The 22,437-nt window shown below is 34.4% G+C and overlaps 1 protein-coding gene across 1 annotated transcript in view; it reads right to left on the reverse strand.

The window, feature by feature from the left end:
* Positions 1 to 930: 930 nt before the first annotated feature.
* LOC109450800 (doublecortin domain-containing protein 1) overlaps positions 931 to 22,437 on the reverse strand; it is a 241,412-nt gene continuing 219,905 nt past the window's right edge. Inside the window, exons 17-18 of the mRNA XM_074337083.1 lie at positions 19,692 to 19,752; positions 931 to 939 (exon numbers count right to left, since the gene is read on the reverse strand). Coding sequence (XP_074193184.1) covers positions 931 to 939; positions 19,692 to 19,752 — 70 coding nt within the window. The remainder of the gene's footprint in view (positions 940 to 19,691; positions 19,753 to 22,437) is intronic.

A 22,437-nucleotide genomic window follows, 5' to 3' on the forward strand; every position in this document is an offset into this window, starting at 1 on the left:
AAGACAGGACTATATCAATGGTCCTCAAACTTGTTCATGTAATGGAAAACATAGGCTTTTGTATGCTGTTTAAGAGAATGTAGAAAAACATTAATATATATAATTTATAACAACCACATATATAATTTTGTGCTAAATTAGAGACCATCTTACCATCTTATACTATGTTTTAGAATAAACAAATGCTATCAAGTGCCAGTTATTTAAACAACAACAAAAAAGAGGAGGGAGTTGGGGAGGGGGGGACCGCAAAGCTTCTTCTGTGCATTGGACTAAACCTTCCATTCTTTCACTTTTATCAGCAGAGAAACACTAAGGTTCCCCAGTGTACAATTTGGATACCACTAAAATAGCTCCCCAGGTTTCCTTTCAGCCCACTATTGCTGCTTCATTCTAGAGAGCAAGTGAGCGGAAATCTCTCTCTCTCTCTCTCTCTCTCTCTCTCTCTCTCTCTCTCTCTCTATATATATATATATATATATAATATATATATATATATATATATATATATATGTATATACATATATATACACATATAGAGATAGATGTATAGATACAGATATATCACATAGGCATCAAATATATCTATAAAAATGGGAAAGACCCCGCTGTGGACATTCCTGCTTGTGTGGCCCAGCGTCCTTTACCAACCTATGGTAGCCCAGCCCTGCATTCCTTCTGGGAACCAGCACTCCCTGTCTGGTCAATGTGGTTCCAGTGAAGCTGACGACAGCCCTGATGCCAGGGCTGGAGCACATGACCTGGGTCGAAGCCAATCAGCACATCTTAGTGCTTTGTTCAGAATGGGACCTGACACTACTGAGGCTCTGTTTATAATTCAAAGACTTTTGCTGGTATTTCTAGGAGATCCTGTGGCCTTGAAACCTGAGACTATTTAAAAGCAGAAGCTGCTGACACCGTGTTCCTTCCTCATGAATCCTGAAGGTGAAACAGAAAAATGGCGTCTAACAGTATCAGTTGAGCACCTAAACCAACATTTCCCCTGGGCTTTTTTCAGATCATATGCTTAAGGCAGTTTGCACAGAGCATTTTAATTCCTACAACTGGGAGTCCAAATCAGTATAAACAGGCATTGGTTATATTGTTGAGTTCTCAAACTTTTGATCATTAGTAAAACTGAAAGCCCCATTACAGCTACTGTCATTACATCACATGCAAATTTTGCATTTCTCCTCCCCTCTGTCACAAGCCCTATTCTAAGTACTGTATGTGATATTTAATTACTGTAGCTGCGTGGCCTAAACTGTTAGGTTGTTAGGCATATGTTTGTTTGTTTTTTGGAATACTCTATAAATGCTATCTTCTATTTGTTTTTTTCCTTTCTGTGCTAGTGTTGACCATGACAGGTATTTTACAGTTAAAAGATAAATGAAGAAATTACCTAGTCTTTTTTAAAAATTTTTATTAAATTAAAATGTAATTTATTAAAATCTAATTTATTAAATTACATTGGTTAGTAAAAATACATAGGTTTCAAGTGTACAATTCTATAATACATCATCTATACATTGTATTGTGTATGCACCACCCCGAGTCAGTACTCCTTCCATGACCACATTTTTTATCCTCTTTCCCCTCTTCTACCATCCCCTCCTCCCTCCTTACAGCTAAACTGTTATCTGTGTCTATGGTTTTTGCTAAACTAGTCTTAAACTGGCAGCAGTACTATAGTAGGCAAAATTCTAAAAATGGCCCCCAAAGATGTCTGGCCCTAACCCCTGGAACCTGTGAATGAGACATCACTCCCATGATTATGCTATGTAATAGAGCACAGCTGACCTTCAGGTAGGGAGACGAGCTGGGTGAGCATAATTTACTCACATGAGCCTCTTTAAAAACAGTTTTCTCCAGCTGGTGGCAGAAAGAAAAGTTAGATTCAAAGCACAAGGGGGATTTAACCTACCATTGCTAGCTAGTGTGTGTGTGTGTGTGTGTGTGTGTGTGTGTGTGTGTGTGTGTGTGTGTGTGTAGGCAATTTTATCACATTTGTAGCCTTGTGTAACTACCACCATATCAAGATATTCAACTGTACAGTATCCACAAGATTCCCTTTATATCCACACCCATCCCTAACTCCTGGCAACTGCTAATCTGTTCCCTACCGTGTTGCCCCAAAAATAAGACCTAGCCAGACCATCAGCTCTAATGGATCTTTTGGAGCAAAAATTAATATAAGACCCGGTCTTATTTTACTATAATATAAGACCGGGTATATAACATAACATAACATAACATAACATAACATAACATAACATAACATAACATAACATAACATAACATAACATAACATAACACCGGGTCTTATATTAATTTTTGCTCCAAAGGTGCATTAGAGCTGATGGTCAGATAGGTCTCATTTTCGGGGAAACACAGTATCTCTATAATTATATTATCCTGAATGTCACATAAGTGGATTATAAAGTGTGTGTCCTTTTGAGATTGGCTTTGTTCACTCAGTATAATATTGCTGAGGTTCATCGAGGTTGCTATATCAATCGTTTATTCCTTCTAATTGCTGAGTAGTAGTCCACATTTAGCCATTCATAGGAAAAGGTTTTTTATGCCTCAATGTGATGGTCTCAGTCATATTCAGGGAATACCTGCATCATAGTAGCCATATATGATATCCATCAAATAAACACTAAGCGACATAATTTTCCCAACTTATCTCTGAACATTGGAAACTTTTTTCAACTCTCAAGTTTTCACAGTGGCAAATACATGGGTTCCAGATTCATTTGTGCCAGATTCATTTTTTAAAAATTTAAAACTATCAAAATTCAGCTTCCTATGAAACTTAAAGAGTTCACTGACCTCAATAAGAGAGGAAAATATTGAAATCTGTGAAATTAAGGGTACAAAAAGACAATAAAATTTCTGGTGACCCCAGAAGAATTTATACCTGCTGGAAAATTATGAGCTACCTTGTGATGAAAGCTTTCTGCTTGATATATGAGCTCACTTAAATCGGAATTGGAACAATACTAGGTTTCTGGTAAGACAGGCCACATATAAAAATATCCACAGCTCAAATCAGAGCTGAATGTCAATTTTCACAAGAAAAAGATTTGCATGGTCATGCATCATTGTTAGGGGAGCCATTATTTCATAAATAAAAAGGAATCACACTGTTTCTTTTTCCTAAAATGTTTTCCCTTTACTTTCAAACAAAGCAAACCCCAATTATCCTCATAGGGTTCAACTCCAGACCCTTCTCTACAATTCTTCCAAACACACAACCCTCTGTTCTTTCTCTAATTTCTAACATTTGGGAGGAGGCACTTCTCATGTACTGCTGTGTGAAAATTCTTTTTAAGATTCTTATTATTGAACACTTACATCGTGTTTCAAATTTTGATTTGTTGTTTATTGCCATCCTGCTAATAAGAGCAAAAAGTCTGGAAACAACTTAAAGTTCTATAATGTAGCACTGGTTACACAAATTAAGATTCACACTAAAGAATGATATAGGCATATATTTAATCTTGTGGAAAGATGTTTACAGAACATCTTAATGTCTGTAATTGTGTTGTCATTGTTAAACACAAAAAAATTAGCATGTTCCCATTTTTGTAAATGTAACTATGACAATAACAAAAACATATAAAGAAAAAGAGATACCAAAATTAATAATCCAGGATTATGTATTTTTCCTTTCCTTTATGAATTTTTTCTATTTGTGTTTCCAAAAATTTAAAGATAAACATGATATTAAAAAACAATAACAGTCATTAGGGTTTTAATCTTTTTGCACTGTCTCTCCAACTACAGTTCAACTTTCTCAAGGACAGACTATCCTACTTATTTATACCCTTCAATTTGGTGATATAGGTGATTTGATATACCCAATTTCTTTGGTTTACAAAGGCTAAAAACACATTTTTATAGAATGACTATAGTTTGTCACCATTAACTTATTCCATTGTGAATATACATATTTAGTATACATATATTCCTTGATATCTGAGGGATATTTTTTAAAGACATACTCAAATACTATGTATTATAATTCTCTACATCTAACAAGAACTCAAAAATTACTCTTTGAATAACATTAAAAATGTAGCAGTACACAGCTTTCTGTGATGAGAAATTTTAAAGGCAGGAATTGCTTTGCATCCGTATGATATTTTGCACTTAATACTAATATCAATACTAATAACACATTATTATCATCATAAAGGCTATCATTTACTGAGTATTCACTGTGTGCCAGGAATTGGGCTAAACTTTAACATTTGTGATATCATTTAAACTTCACAATAATTATTCCCATTTTGTATATGAAGAAATTGAGTATCAATGATATTAAATAGTTTGCCTAAAATCACACAGTGAGCACTTAGAAGAGCTTGGACCAGAAGGATTAATCTGACTCCAGATTTTGAGATGTCAGTTAGGAAGCTATATCATCTTTCTTAGCAAGCACACAAAGCATTTATCAAATGAATGAATGAATATAAAAGTGAGAAACAAATGCTTATTTAACTATGTGAATTGACTCTCAAGTATTTCCAGTAACAGAACAGAAAAGAATACAATAAACAAAGTTCAGTGATGGGACTTAAAGATTTAAATCTTGATACTAAAATCTATGTGTTCTGAGCATATGAATATTGTAATGTTGTTTTGTCTGTGCACTTGGTCCACTTCCCTCAAATTCACAGAATGGCTCAATTGGAGACTTTGATCAAAAAAAGAATGGACTCATACTGATGATAACAAGTCAATCAAAAGGACTGTCAGTTAGTTATGTTCAAATAGATAAACTGATGGGCAATTGAAATTATTATATGTACTGCAACATAATTATTCTTAAATAACTTAAATAAAGGCAAAATTATTTATTTTTTTATAAATATTTACAGAAACCATTCATGACCAAAGGAGGATACTTGGTATTTCTGTTTTTAAAAAGTAAAAGTGATTCTAGGATAATGTACATATGTCATAGTTTGACTAACTCTGTAGTCCAATTTAAAAACATGAAAAATATAAAGAATGGCTTATGTTTACAGAAAGAAAAGAAAATGCTGTTAGAAAGTACAAATTCAGTCCTCTTATTTGATCAGCTAAGTTATATATGCTATAAAATAGAAAATAAAAACACTAACTCAACAAACCTCATGATCAATACAATATCTACAACCTTAGACAGATTTTCACATGTAACTTGGTAGAAAAATATTTTATGACAATATGAACTCAAGAAAATCAGGCACTTTTTCAGTATATTTTTATATTCTTAGTGTCCAACAAAATTCCAGGCAGAAAAATGTTGCTTAATAAATGATCACAGACTAAATGACTGCATTCTGGGCAAGAAATAAATATGTTTGTTACAACGCAATTAATAAACTTAAAATACTGGAAACTGTTCAATAACAGAGGAATGATTAAGTAAATTGTGGTAATATCATGGGCTATATAAACCAAATGGAAAATTTCTACCTGAAAATACAATAACAGACATTAAGAACTCAATGTATAGATTTAGCGGCGTATTAGATACAGTTGAAGAGAGAATTAATAAGTTGAGAGACAGAACAAAAGAAAATATTTACACTCAAACATAAGAAGACAAAAGGTAGAAAATACAAAATAAGGCATAAGAGATATCGGGTTTACAGTAAAAAAAAAAGTTCTAATTATATGTCATTAGTGTTCCTTCAAGGAGAGAAAATGTAGCTGAAATAATATTTGAAAAAACAATTGCAAAGAATTTTCCAAAGCTGATAAAACACAGTAAGCTACAGATTCAAGTCCTAAAACCCTCGAGGTATTATAAATAAAAAACACAAGGAATAACAAAAAAAACAAACAGGTAGTGCAAAATCACAGTAGTCACTAAATACAAAGAGAAAACCTCAAAGTCAGCCAGAGACAAACAACATGTTCCCTTCAAAGGAGCGGTAAGACTGATACATGGCTTCTCAAATGACAAGACAAAAATCGAAGCCAAAGACAATGGAATGATATTTTCAGTGTTTTGAGAAAAAAACAGCTGACAACCTAGAATTTCATAACCAGTAAAAACATAAAAATGAGAATATGGAAGTGAAATATAGATTTTTTAAAGACAAATAAATATAGAGAGAATTCATGACCAACACACCAGCACCTAAGGAAATATTTTAAAATGTACTTTAAATAGAAGGAAAATGATTTCTGATGGAAATCCAGAAATACGGAGAAAAAAAAATTCAACAGGACGGGTGAAAAAGTGGCTAAGTCTAAATGAATATTGATTGAGACAATAATAAGTTTGAAGTTTTGTGGGGTTTGAAACACTTATAGCATACACCAGTATTTAGTCAGAAAGTGTAAACGTGGAGAGTAAGAGTTCTATCTGAGTTGAATTATCTGAGAAGTGGTAAAAGCACTAATTTATATTAGATGTTAATAAGTCAAGGAAACATGTATAATACCTAGAATAACCACTAAAAGAATAGTAAAAGAATGTATAAACCAGATAATTGAGAGGAAAGGAATTAAATAATATTTAAAATACTCAATAAATTCAAGAGAAAGGAAAAAAAACATAGAATAGATGGAACACATAGAAACCACATAGTAACATGTTATATTTAAATCTCAAAGTATTAGTAATTATGTTATAGGTAAATGAACTAAATACTTCAATTAATAGACAAAGATTGGCATGCTGCATTTAAAAAACTATGTGTTCATGCAAAACACTCTTTCAATATAAAGATAAAATTTGAAAATAAAAAGATACAAGAATATATCATGTAAACACTGACCAAAAAGTTAGGGTCACTATATTTAATATGAGACAAAATAAACTTTAAGTTAAAAAATAACTAGAGATAAAAGAGGAACATTCCATAAAAACATAAAGATTAATTCATCAGGAAGATATAACAATTCTAAAATTGTATGCACCTAATAATAGCCTCAAATTATAGAAATGAAAAATTGATAAAATAAAAGGAGAAATAGACAAATCCACAATTATAAGTGGGAGATTTTAACCATATTATTCTCAGTAAATGATCTACCAAGCAAAATATCAGTAAGTATACACAAGGTTTGGAAACATACAGAGGGTGCCAAAAAAATTGGCACCTGTTTTAAGATAACATCTCTTAAAATGTGTATACATCTTTTTGGCACCCCAGTATTTATCAAGCTTGTTCTAACTGACATAAATAGAACGCTGCATCCCCCAAACTGCAGGATACATATTCTTGTCAAGTACACATGGATAACTTATAAAAATTGTCCAGATATTGGTTAGGCCATAAAGCAAATCTCAACAAATGTCACAGTTGAAATCATACCAAAAATGTTCTTCAACCACAGTAAAATTAATCTAGAAGTCAATAATACACATATAAACCAGACATTTTTCATATTTTCAGAAATTAACAAATATACTTCTGGATAATCCATGGATCGAAGATTATAACAAAATGAAAATGATAGTGAAAAGATGACATTGAAATTGGTGGAATGAAGTGTGAGAGTTTGCCAGGAAGCCAGGCTAGCTGGAGCAGAGGAAGAGAGGGGAGAATGATGGTCAAAGAAACACCAGGGGCCTGGTAAAGTAGGCCCATGTAGCACACAGTAAAGACTTCGGTTTCATCCTAAAAGAACTAAAACGCCATGGAGGATTTGGAGCTGATGATTCCCATGATCAGACTTAAGAAAATAAATGGATCACTTTGGCCTATTAAGGGGAGAATAGGTTGTATGGGGACAAAGGGAGAAGGAGTTAGATAACTTAGCAGCTAACCTACAGACAGGTCACTTTGCCTGAAGTCTGCTGTCATCCAGTTCCATACACTGTAACCTAATTATCCCTCCACCACCAGTCTCGTCATTGTCCATCCACAGTACTCAAACCCAGAACCTCATTACCTCCTACTTTCAGTATTATAATACTAGATAGACATTCTAGTTTAGGGGCTACGCGTTTGAAGACGGTAGGAGTAGTTTCCCATTCATACCTTGAATAGCTTCTACAGACAGTATTGAACAAAACAGAAAGATAAATAGTACAGTTTTGAAAATGGAAATTAAGCAGCATAATTGACAGTTGGGTACCTCCTGGTAGTAAGTGAGAACAAAAATTAACCATAAAATGCTTATTTGAAAGCTTTTCATAATTTCTGAATTAATATACATTTATGAATAGAAACCTAATCCTTTGGAATGCTTGATTTTGTTGTTTCAAAGAAGTGGGTGCAATTATGTTATTTGTTCACTTTAATTCACAGAGAACATACGGGAATTAATTTTAAAATATACCAAAACACAAACAGGCAACAATACCAGCCAAATATCAGAATATTTGACTTTTATAATTAAAAAAAAAAGAAATTATAAATATACCTCTGCATCTCTGGAACACACAACAATTTTGTGTTCTTAAATACAATACCACACTCTTGTATATAGCATAAAAGAACTAAAGGCTAATGCTTACAGCTGAACATTTCAATAGCTAAAAACAGTAATGTAATCTAAAGTGGAGTTTTATTCCAAGAAAGTGTAATTGAATTTAGTGAATATCAAAAGCAATTATTATATCAACATTTGCCTATATATTGGTAAGAGTTCTAGAAATAAGAATTTGTGTGTGGCAACTTAAACAGTTCACTGTCCTGAAAAAGACATAATCTGACTGTTGTCAAAACCGACCCTTGCATTCACTATCTCTACAAAAATTGTGTTGATATTTGATGAGGAAAATGAGAAGAATGTTCTAATCAAATAAGATGATTACTGATTACCATCAACTATATGCAAAACTACATAAATGATTTAATAGAGTAATAAATCATATTCTATTGAATACTCAAGAAAATCATAATATGACTGCATTTTAATGTATTTTTTACAATTTAAAATTATGTAGACATGATCATCTTGTCTGCTTAAAGAATTTCTCATTACTATTAATTTTCTTTGAGAAGCAGACTATAATAGTTTGTTACTTAGTGCATCTCAAACCTGTTACTAAGAGAGAAACCTTGAATGCAGAAAAAAAGCATGTCACTTCTTTTAAGCTTCATTTCTTCTATTCTATCATAGAGGAAAAAAGGCCTTATGAAAATTGACCAATGCAGTGTAGTCTCATACATTCTCTTGGAAGGGTAAATATGACAAAGTGAATACCAAATGCTCAGTATTTATTCCATGATGATTATAGCCAGACTTAACTATAGTAGAAAGACTGATTTTATAAAATTGTAAAAATGTAAATAAGGCTTTAAAATTGATTCAGGAATTACATTTTATAAGTGAAGCTTTGATTTTAATCTAAACAATTTTCTTAGGGGATGATACACATTATTCAGACTGTTCTGCTTTCGTTATGATTGAAATAACAGTGATACTTCAGGAAACCAGGAGACAGAAACATCTGTACCTTATCAAATTATATCTCCTAATGATTATAATAGTGTTATACACTAGATTAACTTTAAAATGTACATGTTGCAATATTTTAAAGTTTAAATGATTAGATAGAAATTTATTTTTAAAATAGCAGTGGAAAATGTGAAGCAAAATATAGCATATTCTTTCCTATTTTAGTCCAAATATTCCTACTAATAAAGCATGTATCAGGCATCTACATTAAAAATGCTTTTCATAATATATGTTGATTTTTGTTCTATTGCCAATGCAATATTCAATTATTAAAATTTGGAAAATAAACGATACGTAAAAATTTTAAACTTAATAACAACTGTCAATACTTTAATATATTTCCTTCAAGTCACCTGCTTATCTAGTTAGCTCCTTATCTTTACCTTTATCTACCGTGTTTCCCCGACAATAAGACGTAGCCAGACAATCAGCTCTAATGTGTCTTTTGGAGCAAAAATTAATATAAGACCCGGTATTATATTATATTATATTATATTATATTATATTATATTATATTATATTACATTACATTACATTACATTATATTATATTATAAACACCCAGTCTTTTATTACAGCAAAATAAGACCGGGTCTTATATTAATTTTTGCTCCAAAAGATGCATTAGCGCTGATTGCCCGGCTAGGTCTTATTTTCAGGGAAACATGGTATATAATATTAGGATAACACTAAATGCATTTTATAACTTGCTTTTTTATTAGTATCAAAACTCATGAGACATTAAATTTACATTTTAAATTTAAAAAAAAATCAAAGGTCTTTTAAGTAGATGTGCTCTCTTGAAAGAGTGAAGTACATGCCAAGTTGAGTCATGAAGAGAAATGTCAGTGTGATCTGTGGCAGCTGCTTGCTTCCCTGGGAAGGAAGGGGCCGGTTAGGAGTGCAGTGGCTAGCAAACCCCTCAGCACTCCACAGAGTCACTAGTGGGAAAAGAACAAAGGCCTTTCCAATGCCACTAACACAGATGTGCCCAAAGGCAAACTGTCAGAAACAGTTAAGATGACAGCTACTCACAGTTCATTATTTCCTTCTCACAGGTCACTGGGTGACAAGCTGGGTCAGTGTGCTTTGTTGGCTGTCCCAGTCCTTCCCCACCCCCTGTTCAATTTAAATAAGGGTAAAGGGCTCCACTGGATAAATTAATGTAAATAAACACATTCCTGACACTTAAAGATACTAGAATATGACATTTACTTTATTTTGGACCAAACTTAGAATTAAATGTATGCACACAACCTACTTTATCCAAGCAACAAGAGAACCACATTTCTATATCTCACTGACAGGTGAAGCTAAAATATTTTAAGTGTGGCTAAAGCAAACAAAAAGACATAACCTATTATGAACTCATAAGGACCTACATGAAGGGCCTTACACAGTAGGAAATCTTCCTTTTTCTTCAATAGGCAAAAGAAGTTTCCACGTTATAAAAAGAAAAAAAAAAAGATCAACGATCAGATTGCTTTCCACAAGTGTTTGAAATGTAAATTAAGTGATATGTACGTGAGACAGCCTCGTTTATGATGATTGTTATAGTTTTTTTTTAAGGATATAACTCAAAACAATACATAAATCAAAATGGCAATAGTCTGATCAAATCTTTTATGATGTAATACACATAAAATTTTAGTAATGACTTAATACAGCTACTCAAGATGATGACATTCTGTTATGAAATCAGTAGAATAAAAACTAGTAGGGATGAGGAAGAAAACGGGTTAAGAGCATTAGCTGTAGATCTAAATGTCTGTGGGTTCAAATCCCATTTTCTCCACTAACCAATGGTACAAATGGGCACATTACAAAAACCATTCTGAACCTCAGGTGCTCTATCTTTATAGATTATAAGACTACCTCTGCCATCATATTATTATGACAATAGCTAAATCAATCTGTCATGATGTTATAAGAATAAGTATTTAATAGCAGTTGGCACATCATGGTAAATATTCAATAAATGACAGCTATTAGTTACCTGTCAACAAATTTAGTATATACAAAGCTGACCTGAGTCACCATTCAAGGTGTGAAACACTTTGTTTAATCATGACAAGTTATAGTCACATCTTTCAAAAGGGGTTTTTTAAAATCTGTAATCCCTTCAAGTGCAAGCCTCTATAAATCAGTAAATCTAGGCTACTGGATTCAACAAGAAATCAGGGGTTCACAGTCTCCCTTAACGTTTCTTACCTCTTATTTAGTCTCCACTGAAAGCTGCCCAAATTAATGTTTCTATTAATCCCTTTCTAAACTGTTCCATTTCATGTAAAGGTCCCTTTTCAAAATATCCAGTCAAATAATAGGCCCTACGTGAAAACTTGAAGATTTGGAATAATTGTTAAGACAAGGACATGAATGGTCTGGCAGAACATATAGAGGCTAGAATAGGACTTCAGGCTCAGAGAGGCCTTAAACCACCAGCTGGAAGGCCTTAGCCAAGTATCTCAATCTCTCTGTTTCCTTATCAATAAAACAGAGCATAAGACCTCTATTTTATATACCTTATAGGTTCTTGGGCAATAATGCACATAAAACACTCAAGCAAATTCAGTGTATGTTATTAATAAATGAATGTTATTTTTTCATTTTTACATATTACCTACTACTAACTACCAATCTTTCTCTTTCCCCAAATTTGACTACTTGTGGTTCTCTCCTTCCTCAGCTACTTCTAAGGAATGACATATATTTAGATCTCTTTATAGATTCTTTTCAGTTACATATTCTTTATTCAGATTATTTGCTCATTAATGTTTTCCCTGATGTTCTAAAATTCTATTTATTTTTCAGATTTCCACAGCTCAGATCATTTCACATTATTCCTTTATTTTTTGCAGTGATTTTATTCTTTATATTTTAAAGTTATCATTGATTAAAAAAAACAAAAACAAAAAAAAAACAGAAAATGTAAATCTCTCTCTTGAAGGTGTGATAATACAATACACTGATTTCCTTACATTTGGAAGGATTATAAGCCTAACAAGACAACCTAAGGTTCAAAGTAATTAATATGCCAATTTCAGTACCATGTTCTAATTTTGCCCAACAATTCCTTCCAAAATGAGAAGAAAGTAATTGCTCTAAGTACTTACTCTTTCCTCAAAATAACTTTGCTAAGGGACAGAAAGAGAGGAAGAGAAACTAAAATTACATCTATTGTGGTAAATTGTGGGGGCGGAGAGGAGAATGCAGATAAATTCCTATGGCTTTAAGGAAAAAACGGAGGACAGAGGAGTTGCTGTAGCCCGATACAAACCATCGGGAATGCCCCGGGCCCTGGGAAATTTCTCATGAAATAAAATCCCCAACATATTTACCAGTCAATTCCAACTGACTGAAAATCACAAATGTAAATACAACCCTATTAAAAAGTCTTTCCTACCTCTATTTGTTTTCAGAACATTTTCACAACTATTACTGTTTCCTACATTTCTGTTAATTTAAAGACATCTCATTTAATTCTAACAACTCAGACAGGTATTGTGGTATGTTAACTGACATTATTTACTTTGTTTTCAGGGAGCGGGAGGTGTGGGGAGGTGAATTGACTTCACATTTCCTAATACTATAAGCCTTTCTCTCAATGTTCCGTCATCAGACTATATTGCTTCAGGGAGATACAACAACCAAATACGGAAGACAAATCCCTAAACTACCCAATGCCCTCCCTTAACCTTTGGAGAAAATACCTCCAGGCTGGGGAAGGAGAAAGTCATAAAGAAGTAGGTGAGTTATCACTGGGGTCCGCACACGAGGACCCACCAGGACCAGGGCTAGCACAAGACACAGAAACTGCCTATCGGTTTCAGAAATCTGAGAGCTGAAGGAACATGGGCCTCCTTGAGCAGAACCCGGGATAACAACAAGCCCCAGCATTCTCTCAGGAAGAGTAGAGTGGTGGCTGCCGAATAAGTCTGGAAAGATAATCCATCGATGGCCTCAGAAAACAGTATTTGAGTTCCCCAGTGCCCCAGTGTTCCGAGATCCTGTTTTATATGGAAACTTCACACACCGCTCCTGAGAGACTTATATTTTAGTGATGTGGATGGAGAGTGGCCTGGCTGTTTGGCTGCAGCTTTTGGTAACAGTGAATGAATACCTGGAACTTAAGTTTTCATACAGGTCCAGGACACCCCATGCTGTGGTACAGTAAGGTACTAAATTTGTTATTTTTTTTTTTTGTCTATGCCCAATCTTACTCAAAACAACAAAATCAAAAGATTTGAGGTTTAAATAACAAATTAAAGAGACAACACATTTAAGAGACACTTGTGATCGGGGGAAAAATGTTCCCCTCCTGTCAAATTCTGAGTCAGAAATATGTAATTAAGAACATAGAAAGGGGTAGAAGGAAAAAATAGACATGTAATAGTCATGATTTACTAAATAACAAAGTAACAAATATTTATGATACATGGAACAGAAATGAAACACAGCAGACACACAAAAATCATGAGATCTTTAATTGGCCACCTATGGCTGTCTCTCATTTTGGATCCTCTGCTGGATAAAATCCACAGTTACCCAACAGGCTAACTGGGGAGCACAGCTACTCACCACTCAGCTCACTCATGGAGAAAGTGTGTGTCACTGTCTCAGGCCCCTTGCTCAAATTTCATCTCTAGTCCTTGGAACCACATCATCAGCAGGGAAGGGTGATGCAACACAGAGAGAGTATATGTTGGTACTGCAGAGATTCAGTTAATGTGGCCCTTCAACCCATTTGCACTTTAAGTGTGTATCCTAGCCCTTCTCTCTTCCTATACATTTTGTTTTGTGTTTTAAATCAATTTAATAAAGCATGATTTGAGCATTTTAATTTGGTCTGTGCACCTTTCTGTTCCATGAGCTCTAGGATGGCCTATCTAGGAGCATATTTGGAGGCTACCATTGGAGCACTGTAATGCCCACATGACAATATATTTACATTTTAATCCTTGCAACAGCCATTTGAAATAGGTATTATTATTGTGTCCATTTTAAAGGTGAGGAAACAGACACAGGGACGTTAAGCAACTTGCTCAGTGCCATCCAGCTTGTTTACTAGTCCATAAAGCCTAGATATGCTGACTCAAGTACAATAGAAATTTCTTTTTGAAAGTGTAAAACTAAAGTGCTAACAAAAAAATAGGAGGTGTTCAGTGAATAATTAAAGGGCACTAAGGTCCTTACATTGTTCTGGAAAAAGAGATATGGAATAACTTTGTTAGAAAATGTGCAACTAAATATGCATGTTAAAAATGTAAGGGACTCCAGACCTTAAAGGCAAATTACCAAGTGAAAGCCAACTTGAGAAGGCTACATATTGTATAATGCCAACTATATGACATTCTGGAAAAGGCAAAATTGTGGACACAGTGAAAAAGATCAGTGGTTTCCAAGGGTTAGGAGGGAGGGAGAGATGAATAGCAGAGCACAGAGGATGTTTAGGGCAGTGAAACTACCCTGTATGAGAGTTTAATGGTGGATACATGTTGTTACACATTTGTCCAGATCTATAGAATGTGCAACACCAGGAGGAAACCCTACTGTAAACTATGGACTTTGGGTGAAGATGTGTCAATGTACGTTCATCAGTTGTAACAAATGTCCCACTATAGTGGGGATGTTGACAATAGAGGAGGTTGTGCATGTGTGGGGGGGACATGGGGCAAATGGGAACTCTACTGTTCCCTCAGTTTTACTGTGAATTTAAAATTGCTCTAAAAAATAAAGTCTTGGGAGGCCAGATGGCTCAGTTGGTTAGAGCGCCAGCTCTTAGCAACAAGGTTGCCAGTTCAATTCCCACATGGGATGGTGGGCTGCACCCCCTGCAATTAAGATTGAAAACAGCAACTGGACTTGGAGCTGAGCTGCGCCCTCCACAACCAGACTGAAGGACAATGACTTGGAGCTGACTGACCCTGGAAAAACACACTGTTCCCCAATATTCCCCAATAAAAAAATTTAGAAATTAAAAAATAATAAAGTCTATTTAAAAATGTAAGGAACCTCACCAAAAGTAGAAGTGCCAAAAAAAAATAAATTATACTACATCAAAAATTAAAACTTCTGTGTTGCAAACAGTGTCACCAAGAAAATGAAAAGACAACCCACAGAATAGGAGAAAATATTTTCAAATCATGTCTGATAAGTGATTGTGTATCCCAAATATATAAAGAACTCTTACAACTCAATAATAAAAAGACAAATAGCTCTATTAAAAAATGAGCAGAGGATCTGAGTAGAAGATATTTCTCCAAAGAAGGCACACAAGTGGCTAATAAACACATGAAAAGATGTTCAACATCACTAATCATTAGGGAACTACAAATCAAAATCTCAGTGAGATACCACTTCATACCAACTAGGATGGCTGTAATCAAAAGACAGAAAATAACAAGAGTTGATAAGGATGCGAAGAAGTTGGAACCCTCATATGTTGATGATAAGAATATAAAATGGTGTGAATACATTGGAAAACAATTTGGCCAGTCCTCAAAACGTTAAACATGAGTTATCATATTACCCAGGAATTCCACTCTTAGTTATATATCAATGAGAATGAAAACATACATCCACTAACAAACGTCAATGCAAATGTTCATAGCAGCATTATTCATAATAGCCAAAATAGTGGAAACGAACATTTCCATTAACTGGAAAATAAATAAAATGTGATATTTCTATACAATGGAATATTATTTGGCAGTAAGAAAAAACAAATTACTAATTAATGCAGAGTACAACACGGATGAAATTGGACAACCTTATGCTAAGTGGAAGAAAATCGTTTTGAAAGATCACATAATGTATGATTCCCTTTATAATAAGTGTCCAGAATAGGCAAATGTGTGGAGACAAATAAGGCTGGGGTGGGGCAGAAAGAATGGGGGGAACACGTGTGAGGTACAAGGTATCTTTTAGGGCAAATAGAAATGTTCCAAAATTAGATTGTATGATGGATGCACAACCCTGTGAATATACTGAAAAATACTAAATGGTATTCTTCAAATGGGTAAACTATCTGGACAGAAGCAGTGTAAGTGTGCACAGAAGCAGATTGTCCAGCCTCACCAGGCCTCTGATGACTGCAGCCCCTACTGACACCCTAACTACAGCCTCACCAGAGACTCTTGAGTTAGAAACACCCAGCTAAACCACTCCCAGATTCCCGGCCCACAGGCACAGTGAGATAATAAACGCTTGTTGTTTTAAGTTACCGTGTTTGGGGGTAATTGTTACCCAGCAATAAATAACTAACACAAATAAAATACAAACACAGGAAAAGGAAATGAGTATGTCTGTTTTCTCACAATCTTCATCAACATTGGATATTCCCATTTTACAACCTCCCTATTTAATAGGAAGAAAATACCATCTCAATACTATCTCCTTTGTTTACATTTATTTAAATTTTAATGAGGCTGAACTTTTTTATTTGGTTTGCCTCTTTTGATTTTTCTTCTGTCTTGTATTCCCTTTTCATATTCTTTGTTTCTTGTTCTATTGAAGTGTTGATCCTTTTTTATTGCTGTATCAGACTTATTGTATATGAAGAGTATTATCCCATTTTCTGACACTTATATTGCACAGCTTTTCCCTATTTCCTTTCTTACTTTTGCTTATGCTATTTTAGATTTAGAATTTTAAAAAAATTATATACTCAAAGCCATTAGTCTTTTCCTTTATGAATTATCTCTTTACTTGCAGATAAAGACATCCACTCACCACTACAGTGGGTTAGATGCTTTAATACATGATTTCTTCTAGATATTCTGTGGTTCCATGTTTAAGTTTAAATCTTAATTTAGCTGAAACTGATGGTTTGCATAAACTTTATCTTTTTGCAAACAAATAGAGGGATGGTTAACTTTAAAAACAAGCAAATAAAAAAAACCTTATAGAAGTAAAATCAGTAACAAAATGCAATATTGTATTTAAATTTGTTCATTAGGATTATCGTTAATAGCTATACATTATCAATTAGATTAGAATTCATATGCCAGAATCTATCGATAGGCCAGAATCTGTGCCAAATCCTCAAAATGCTAGTAATAAGAATGCATCTATTTTGCAGACGTAGAATGTGAAGCTTGGAAAGGTTAAATGACTTGCCTAAGGCCACACAGCTAATAAGTGGTGGAGCCAAGATTAGTTATTAATATCCTAAAGCAGTAATTCTGTCTTTTTTTAATGAATAGAATGAGCTCCATTTATGATCCAGCTGCAAATAATTATCAAATTATCCTCCATTTTAGCCTTAACTAGATGGATATAGTTTGGGATATGACTAAATTTAGATCTAATTAAAATTTCTAAACCTCCATAAGAATGAAATGTCTCATTAAAAGATAGTTTTGTTCTGTGAATCTAGAATAACTAATTTCAGAAATCAGCGATTGCGTCTGGGAATGTCACATTAAAATTTTTAGAATCAAAATTCTCAAAAATAACATGTTTAAAACACAAAAGTATGTGTTATTTGCTCACTATCAATATTAGTAGTAGGAATAATTAGAAAATAATAAATTGCTAGGTAAGGAAAGGTAAAAAAGACATCGGAGTAGAAGTGGATATTTAGGTACCTGAATTTTGGGAGAGGGAAGAAGAAAATACACTTAAACCTTGGTCCTGCTCTTCTATGTCTGTGAGTGGGAAGGATGATACTTATACAAAACTCCATGTTGTTTGGCTCCATGTTGTCTAGTAATAGGAGCCAGCGCAGTTCAGATAACGCCTCAGAATGAAGTTCTCATGTGCAAGGACAGGCCTAAGAGCTGGAGGGATATTTTGGTTCAGTCTCAAAATTCCACTTGTTATTTTTACCAAGATGTACAAGCTTTAGTCTTTCTGTGATTCCGTTCCTACCAACCAGGAAACTCACTCTGATTCAGAAATGTAGGGGAATCAGAAACAGGATAAAGGGAAAGGTGGGGTGAATCTCAGAATGAAGTTAGAAAACATGTAACTTTTAAAATGCTTTGACATTTGACGGCTATGTCAAATTTCCTGCTTAAGAACAGAGCTAAAAGTGTATGGTTCTGGATCAGTTAGTGAGTGGAGCTGGGATTTTAGCCAGTGTGCCAACAAATAATTACTCAAGAAAATGTTATTATGTTAATTTACAAATGGACATTGTATGAAACTCTGCAAATTTCTAAAATGGTGCAGGTTGTCATGGAATAACAGTATTTCTGTTTACAATTAAACTAGGAGGGGAATTACTGGGTTGTGTAGACATGTTCACCTTTAGTAGAGATTGCCAGTTCTCCAAAGTGCCAATTTATTCATTTTAATGAAGAAGAAAACTGATGTGGATAAAGAAAAGATTGGTACTCCCATGTTTATTGTGACATTATTCACAATAGCCAAGATATGCAAACAATCTAAGCACCTAAGTGTCCATAAAGGGATAAATGGATAAACAAGATGTGGCATATATTTTATTTACATTTACACACACACATACACCACACACACACACACACACACACACACACAGAGGAATGTTATTCATCCATTTTTGACAACATGGATGGACCTTGAGGTCATTAGCTAAATGAGGTGAATCAGACAGAGAAAGACAAATACTTCATGATATCACATTTACGTGGAATCTAAAAAAGCCAAACTCATAGAAACAGAGAATGGTGGTTACTCGGGGGGTGGGGGGATTGGGGAGATGTTATTTAAGGGTACAAACTTGCAAATAGTAGATAAATAAGCTCTGGAGATCTAATACACAGCATAGTGATTATAATCAACAATAATATATTATAAAGTTCAAAGTTGTTAAGAGAGTCGATCTTAATCTCACCACAAAGAAGAAATAATAATTATATGAGGTAATAGAGGTGTTAGCTAATGCTATGGTGGTAATCATATTGCAATATATAAATGTAACAAATCAATACAATGTGTGCCTTAAACTTATGCAATATGATGTGTCAATTATATCTCAATAAAAAATAATAAATTAGAATTTAAAATAAAAGAAAGAAAACTGACGCCCTGAAATGCTGGGTGGTTTCTTACTGATAGATGAAAGGAAATTATTTTTGGCTTTGGAGGACCTGTGTTTTAAAGTCAAACAAAACCTCAAAGGAAAGTAATGAGTTAAGTTAAGCTAAATTCTAAACTTCTGGGTACAGAGTAAAATCATTTATGCAGAAAAAGCATTTCTTGGTCTCAACAATAGACAGTGCATTTTATACGAATCTGGGAACAGAAAAACTTAGGAATAAAAGCTGTGGCGTATGAAGTCCTTACTTTAGAATAAATGCAGCCGTCAGTCCCAAACACCCACTTCTGAGAATTATCTTCTTTATGTCTGTAATGAAAATGTAATTCAGAGATTGACAACTTTTCTCCACACTGAAACGTTTTATAGGTTTCGAATAAAAGAATCATTTTCCATATCGCCCGGCAGGAGGACTGCCCACACCCTACCCAAGATTCTATAATTGTACCATCACTGCTACCTCAGTAGCTAAAGCCTTCCCTAAGACAATCAACTTCTTTGGTACCCAAAGTGCTTTGGGGTGTGTGTGTGTGTGTGTGTGTGTGTGTGTGTGTGTGTGTTACCACTGGAAACAGTGATTAAGAATTTTAGAGAATAAATAGAATCACTAAGAATACTATAGTAATTAAGTACAAGGATTAAGAAAATGGAATGGAAAAAGATACCATGGAAAATTAGAAACCCTCAGGCACCTGTTTCTGAAACAACCGGAAAGTTTCATGAAGAAATATCAAATCTTCTGAGCTAAGTCTGAGTAAGAAAAACTAAAATGTGATGAAGTTAATCATGCCTAAATTAACTAATCATGTATTCATTAATATTTAGAAACCTTACAAAAGTAGGACAAATGAATTAAATTAAGTTCATTGGGATGTTAAACAAGACTGTTCCTACTGCTTCTGAGTTGTGACAGAGACATCAGTGGTTGAGAACAAGAGGTGTCAGGTAATGCTCTATTGTAAAGCAAGGTGCTCCATGAACTGGGCAGAACATGTAAAGGCAGGAGTCCAGAACTGGTTCCGTGTGCATTAGCCTCTCATACACATCCAGTTTACATAAAAAAATGTGAAGAATTTTTGGCCATGTTGAAATGAGTGCTTGATAATAATGTAGGTCTCTAGGCCCCAATCCTCAGATTTTGATTCAGAAACTCTGGACCCCAAGAAATCCACATTAATAGATACTGCAAGTGATTCCAATGAGAAGAACTCTGGGGAATATGGACGTGGAGATTATGGAACCAACGTCGGGAAACACTGACTAGAGTGATGAGAGCAGGTGGAGAAGAGCTCCATATTATAAAAGCATTGGAAGAGGAGAACTGATTTGATGACTGAATAAATGGGGTGGAGGTTAGAGAGAGTAGGCAAGGTTAATTTTCAGATGCCAAATTCAGGTTAAAAAGAGAAACATTATTAAATAGAAGTGAAATTAGAATGGAGGAGAGGGGAGCAGAGATGTGAGAAAATACGAAGGGTTCCAATACCCACATAAAAATTGTATGAAATATCATTCAAGGTCTAACTGATACTTAAGCTAAGAATCCCATTCTCAGAGTTTAGACAAAGGTAGTTGTGCAATTTCAGCCCTCGGTGGGGTGAGGGAGGTATTGGGAAAAGTAGTCTTTCTAGAGATCTTTTTATTTTGTAATTAATAAAGGAAAAAAGAAGCTTTAAAAAAAAGTCTTAGGGTCCAGAACTAACATTTATTGTTATTATTATATTCATTATCCAAGAAAACAACATTTCTTTGAAATATTCCATTTATCAGAGGGTAGAAGAAAGACGGCATCCATGGCTACAGCTCAATTTGGGGAAAATTTCATAGGCTAATGCTCATCATTCCCCAGGTGGCTGTCAGGAGGACCAACACTAGGCTTCACAATTACGAATCTGTTTTCCCAAGCAGCTTCAAATGGCTCTGGTGTCTTCCACTGTTACTTGGACCAAAAGTAGAATCCATAGTAAACGGGGGAAAAGGGATTTCCGCTCCGTGATTCTTACCGTATTAAGAGTAGAGATAAGAAGTTTCATCCATCAATCCACATACTGTGAAATTACACATGAGCAATTCTCTAATTCTGATATTTCTAATGGTGTCATCTATATGTCTGAATGTTACTTAAAAGTTCGACGCATGGCAAACAGTCCTTTCCACACTGTGTACTCACTAGAGTCTGTCACTCTGTTTTAACCTAACTCTTAGCCTCCTAAACTTTAAGACTTGACCAAGGAATGATTTTCAATCTCTCTGATTACCAAGTGACCGTGCTGTCTGTTTACTTGTCTGTCTATCTTTCCATCTCTGCATCTAGCATTACACCGATACACTCGTTAGCTGTAGTTAATGGTGTCCTGAAGGCAGTGTTTGTTTAACCTAGTCTAGATTAACGTTGGCCAACTCCATTTCCAGCAAGACCTAAGGGAGAACACAAAAAGTAGATGCAAAAAGTAAATAACTGAAAGATTAACCCTGAAATAAGGAAAACGGTAAAGATTACCAGACAGGTACTACAAATGAATAAAGCAGCCTAGAGCTAGTGTGAGGGCTGCTACTGGGAATGGTGCAGACAGAATAGAGCAAACCAGAGGGTGTATGTTCCATCTAAAGGGGAATCCATCCCTGTATGATTGGTGCCCGGAGAAAATGAAGGTCCAGTGCTGTCCATTCTTCTCACTTTTTGAGCAAAAACAGAAATAAGTATTTTTCTGTGCAATCTCCCTATTTCTACAGGCTCACAATTAACTCAAGAAATTTAACAATGTGCAGGCCAAACAAAAATCTATGGATCTTCAGTATTTAGTGTAATTTAACCTGCGTGTGTGTGTGTGTATTGCTGCAATTGGTTTATGAATTTAAAACTAAAGGCTAGATCCTACATAGCCACATTCTTTAAAAATGAAGCAAAATCAAAATTACATGGTGGCCTAAAAAAGAACTTTGATTCAATTGGTTTGTCTGCAAGACCTCCAAAATATCTTCTGGAAAAAAAGT

This window comes from Rhinolophus sinicus, linkage group LG06, assembly GCF_036562045.2.
Source record: "Rhinolophus sinicus isolate RSC01 linkage group LG06, ASM3656204v1, whole genome shotgun sequence".
Taxonomy (NCBI): domain Eukaryota; kingdom Metazoa; phylum Chordata; class Mammalia; order Chiroptera; family Rhinolophidae; genus Rhinolophus; species Rhinolophus sinicus.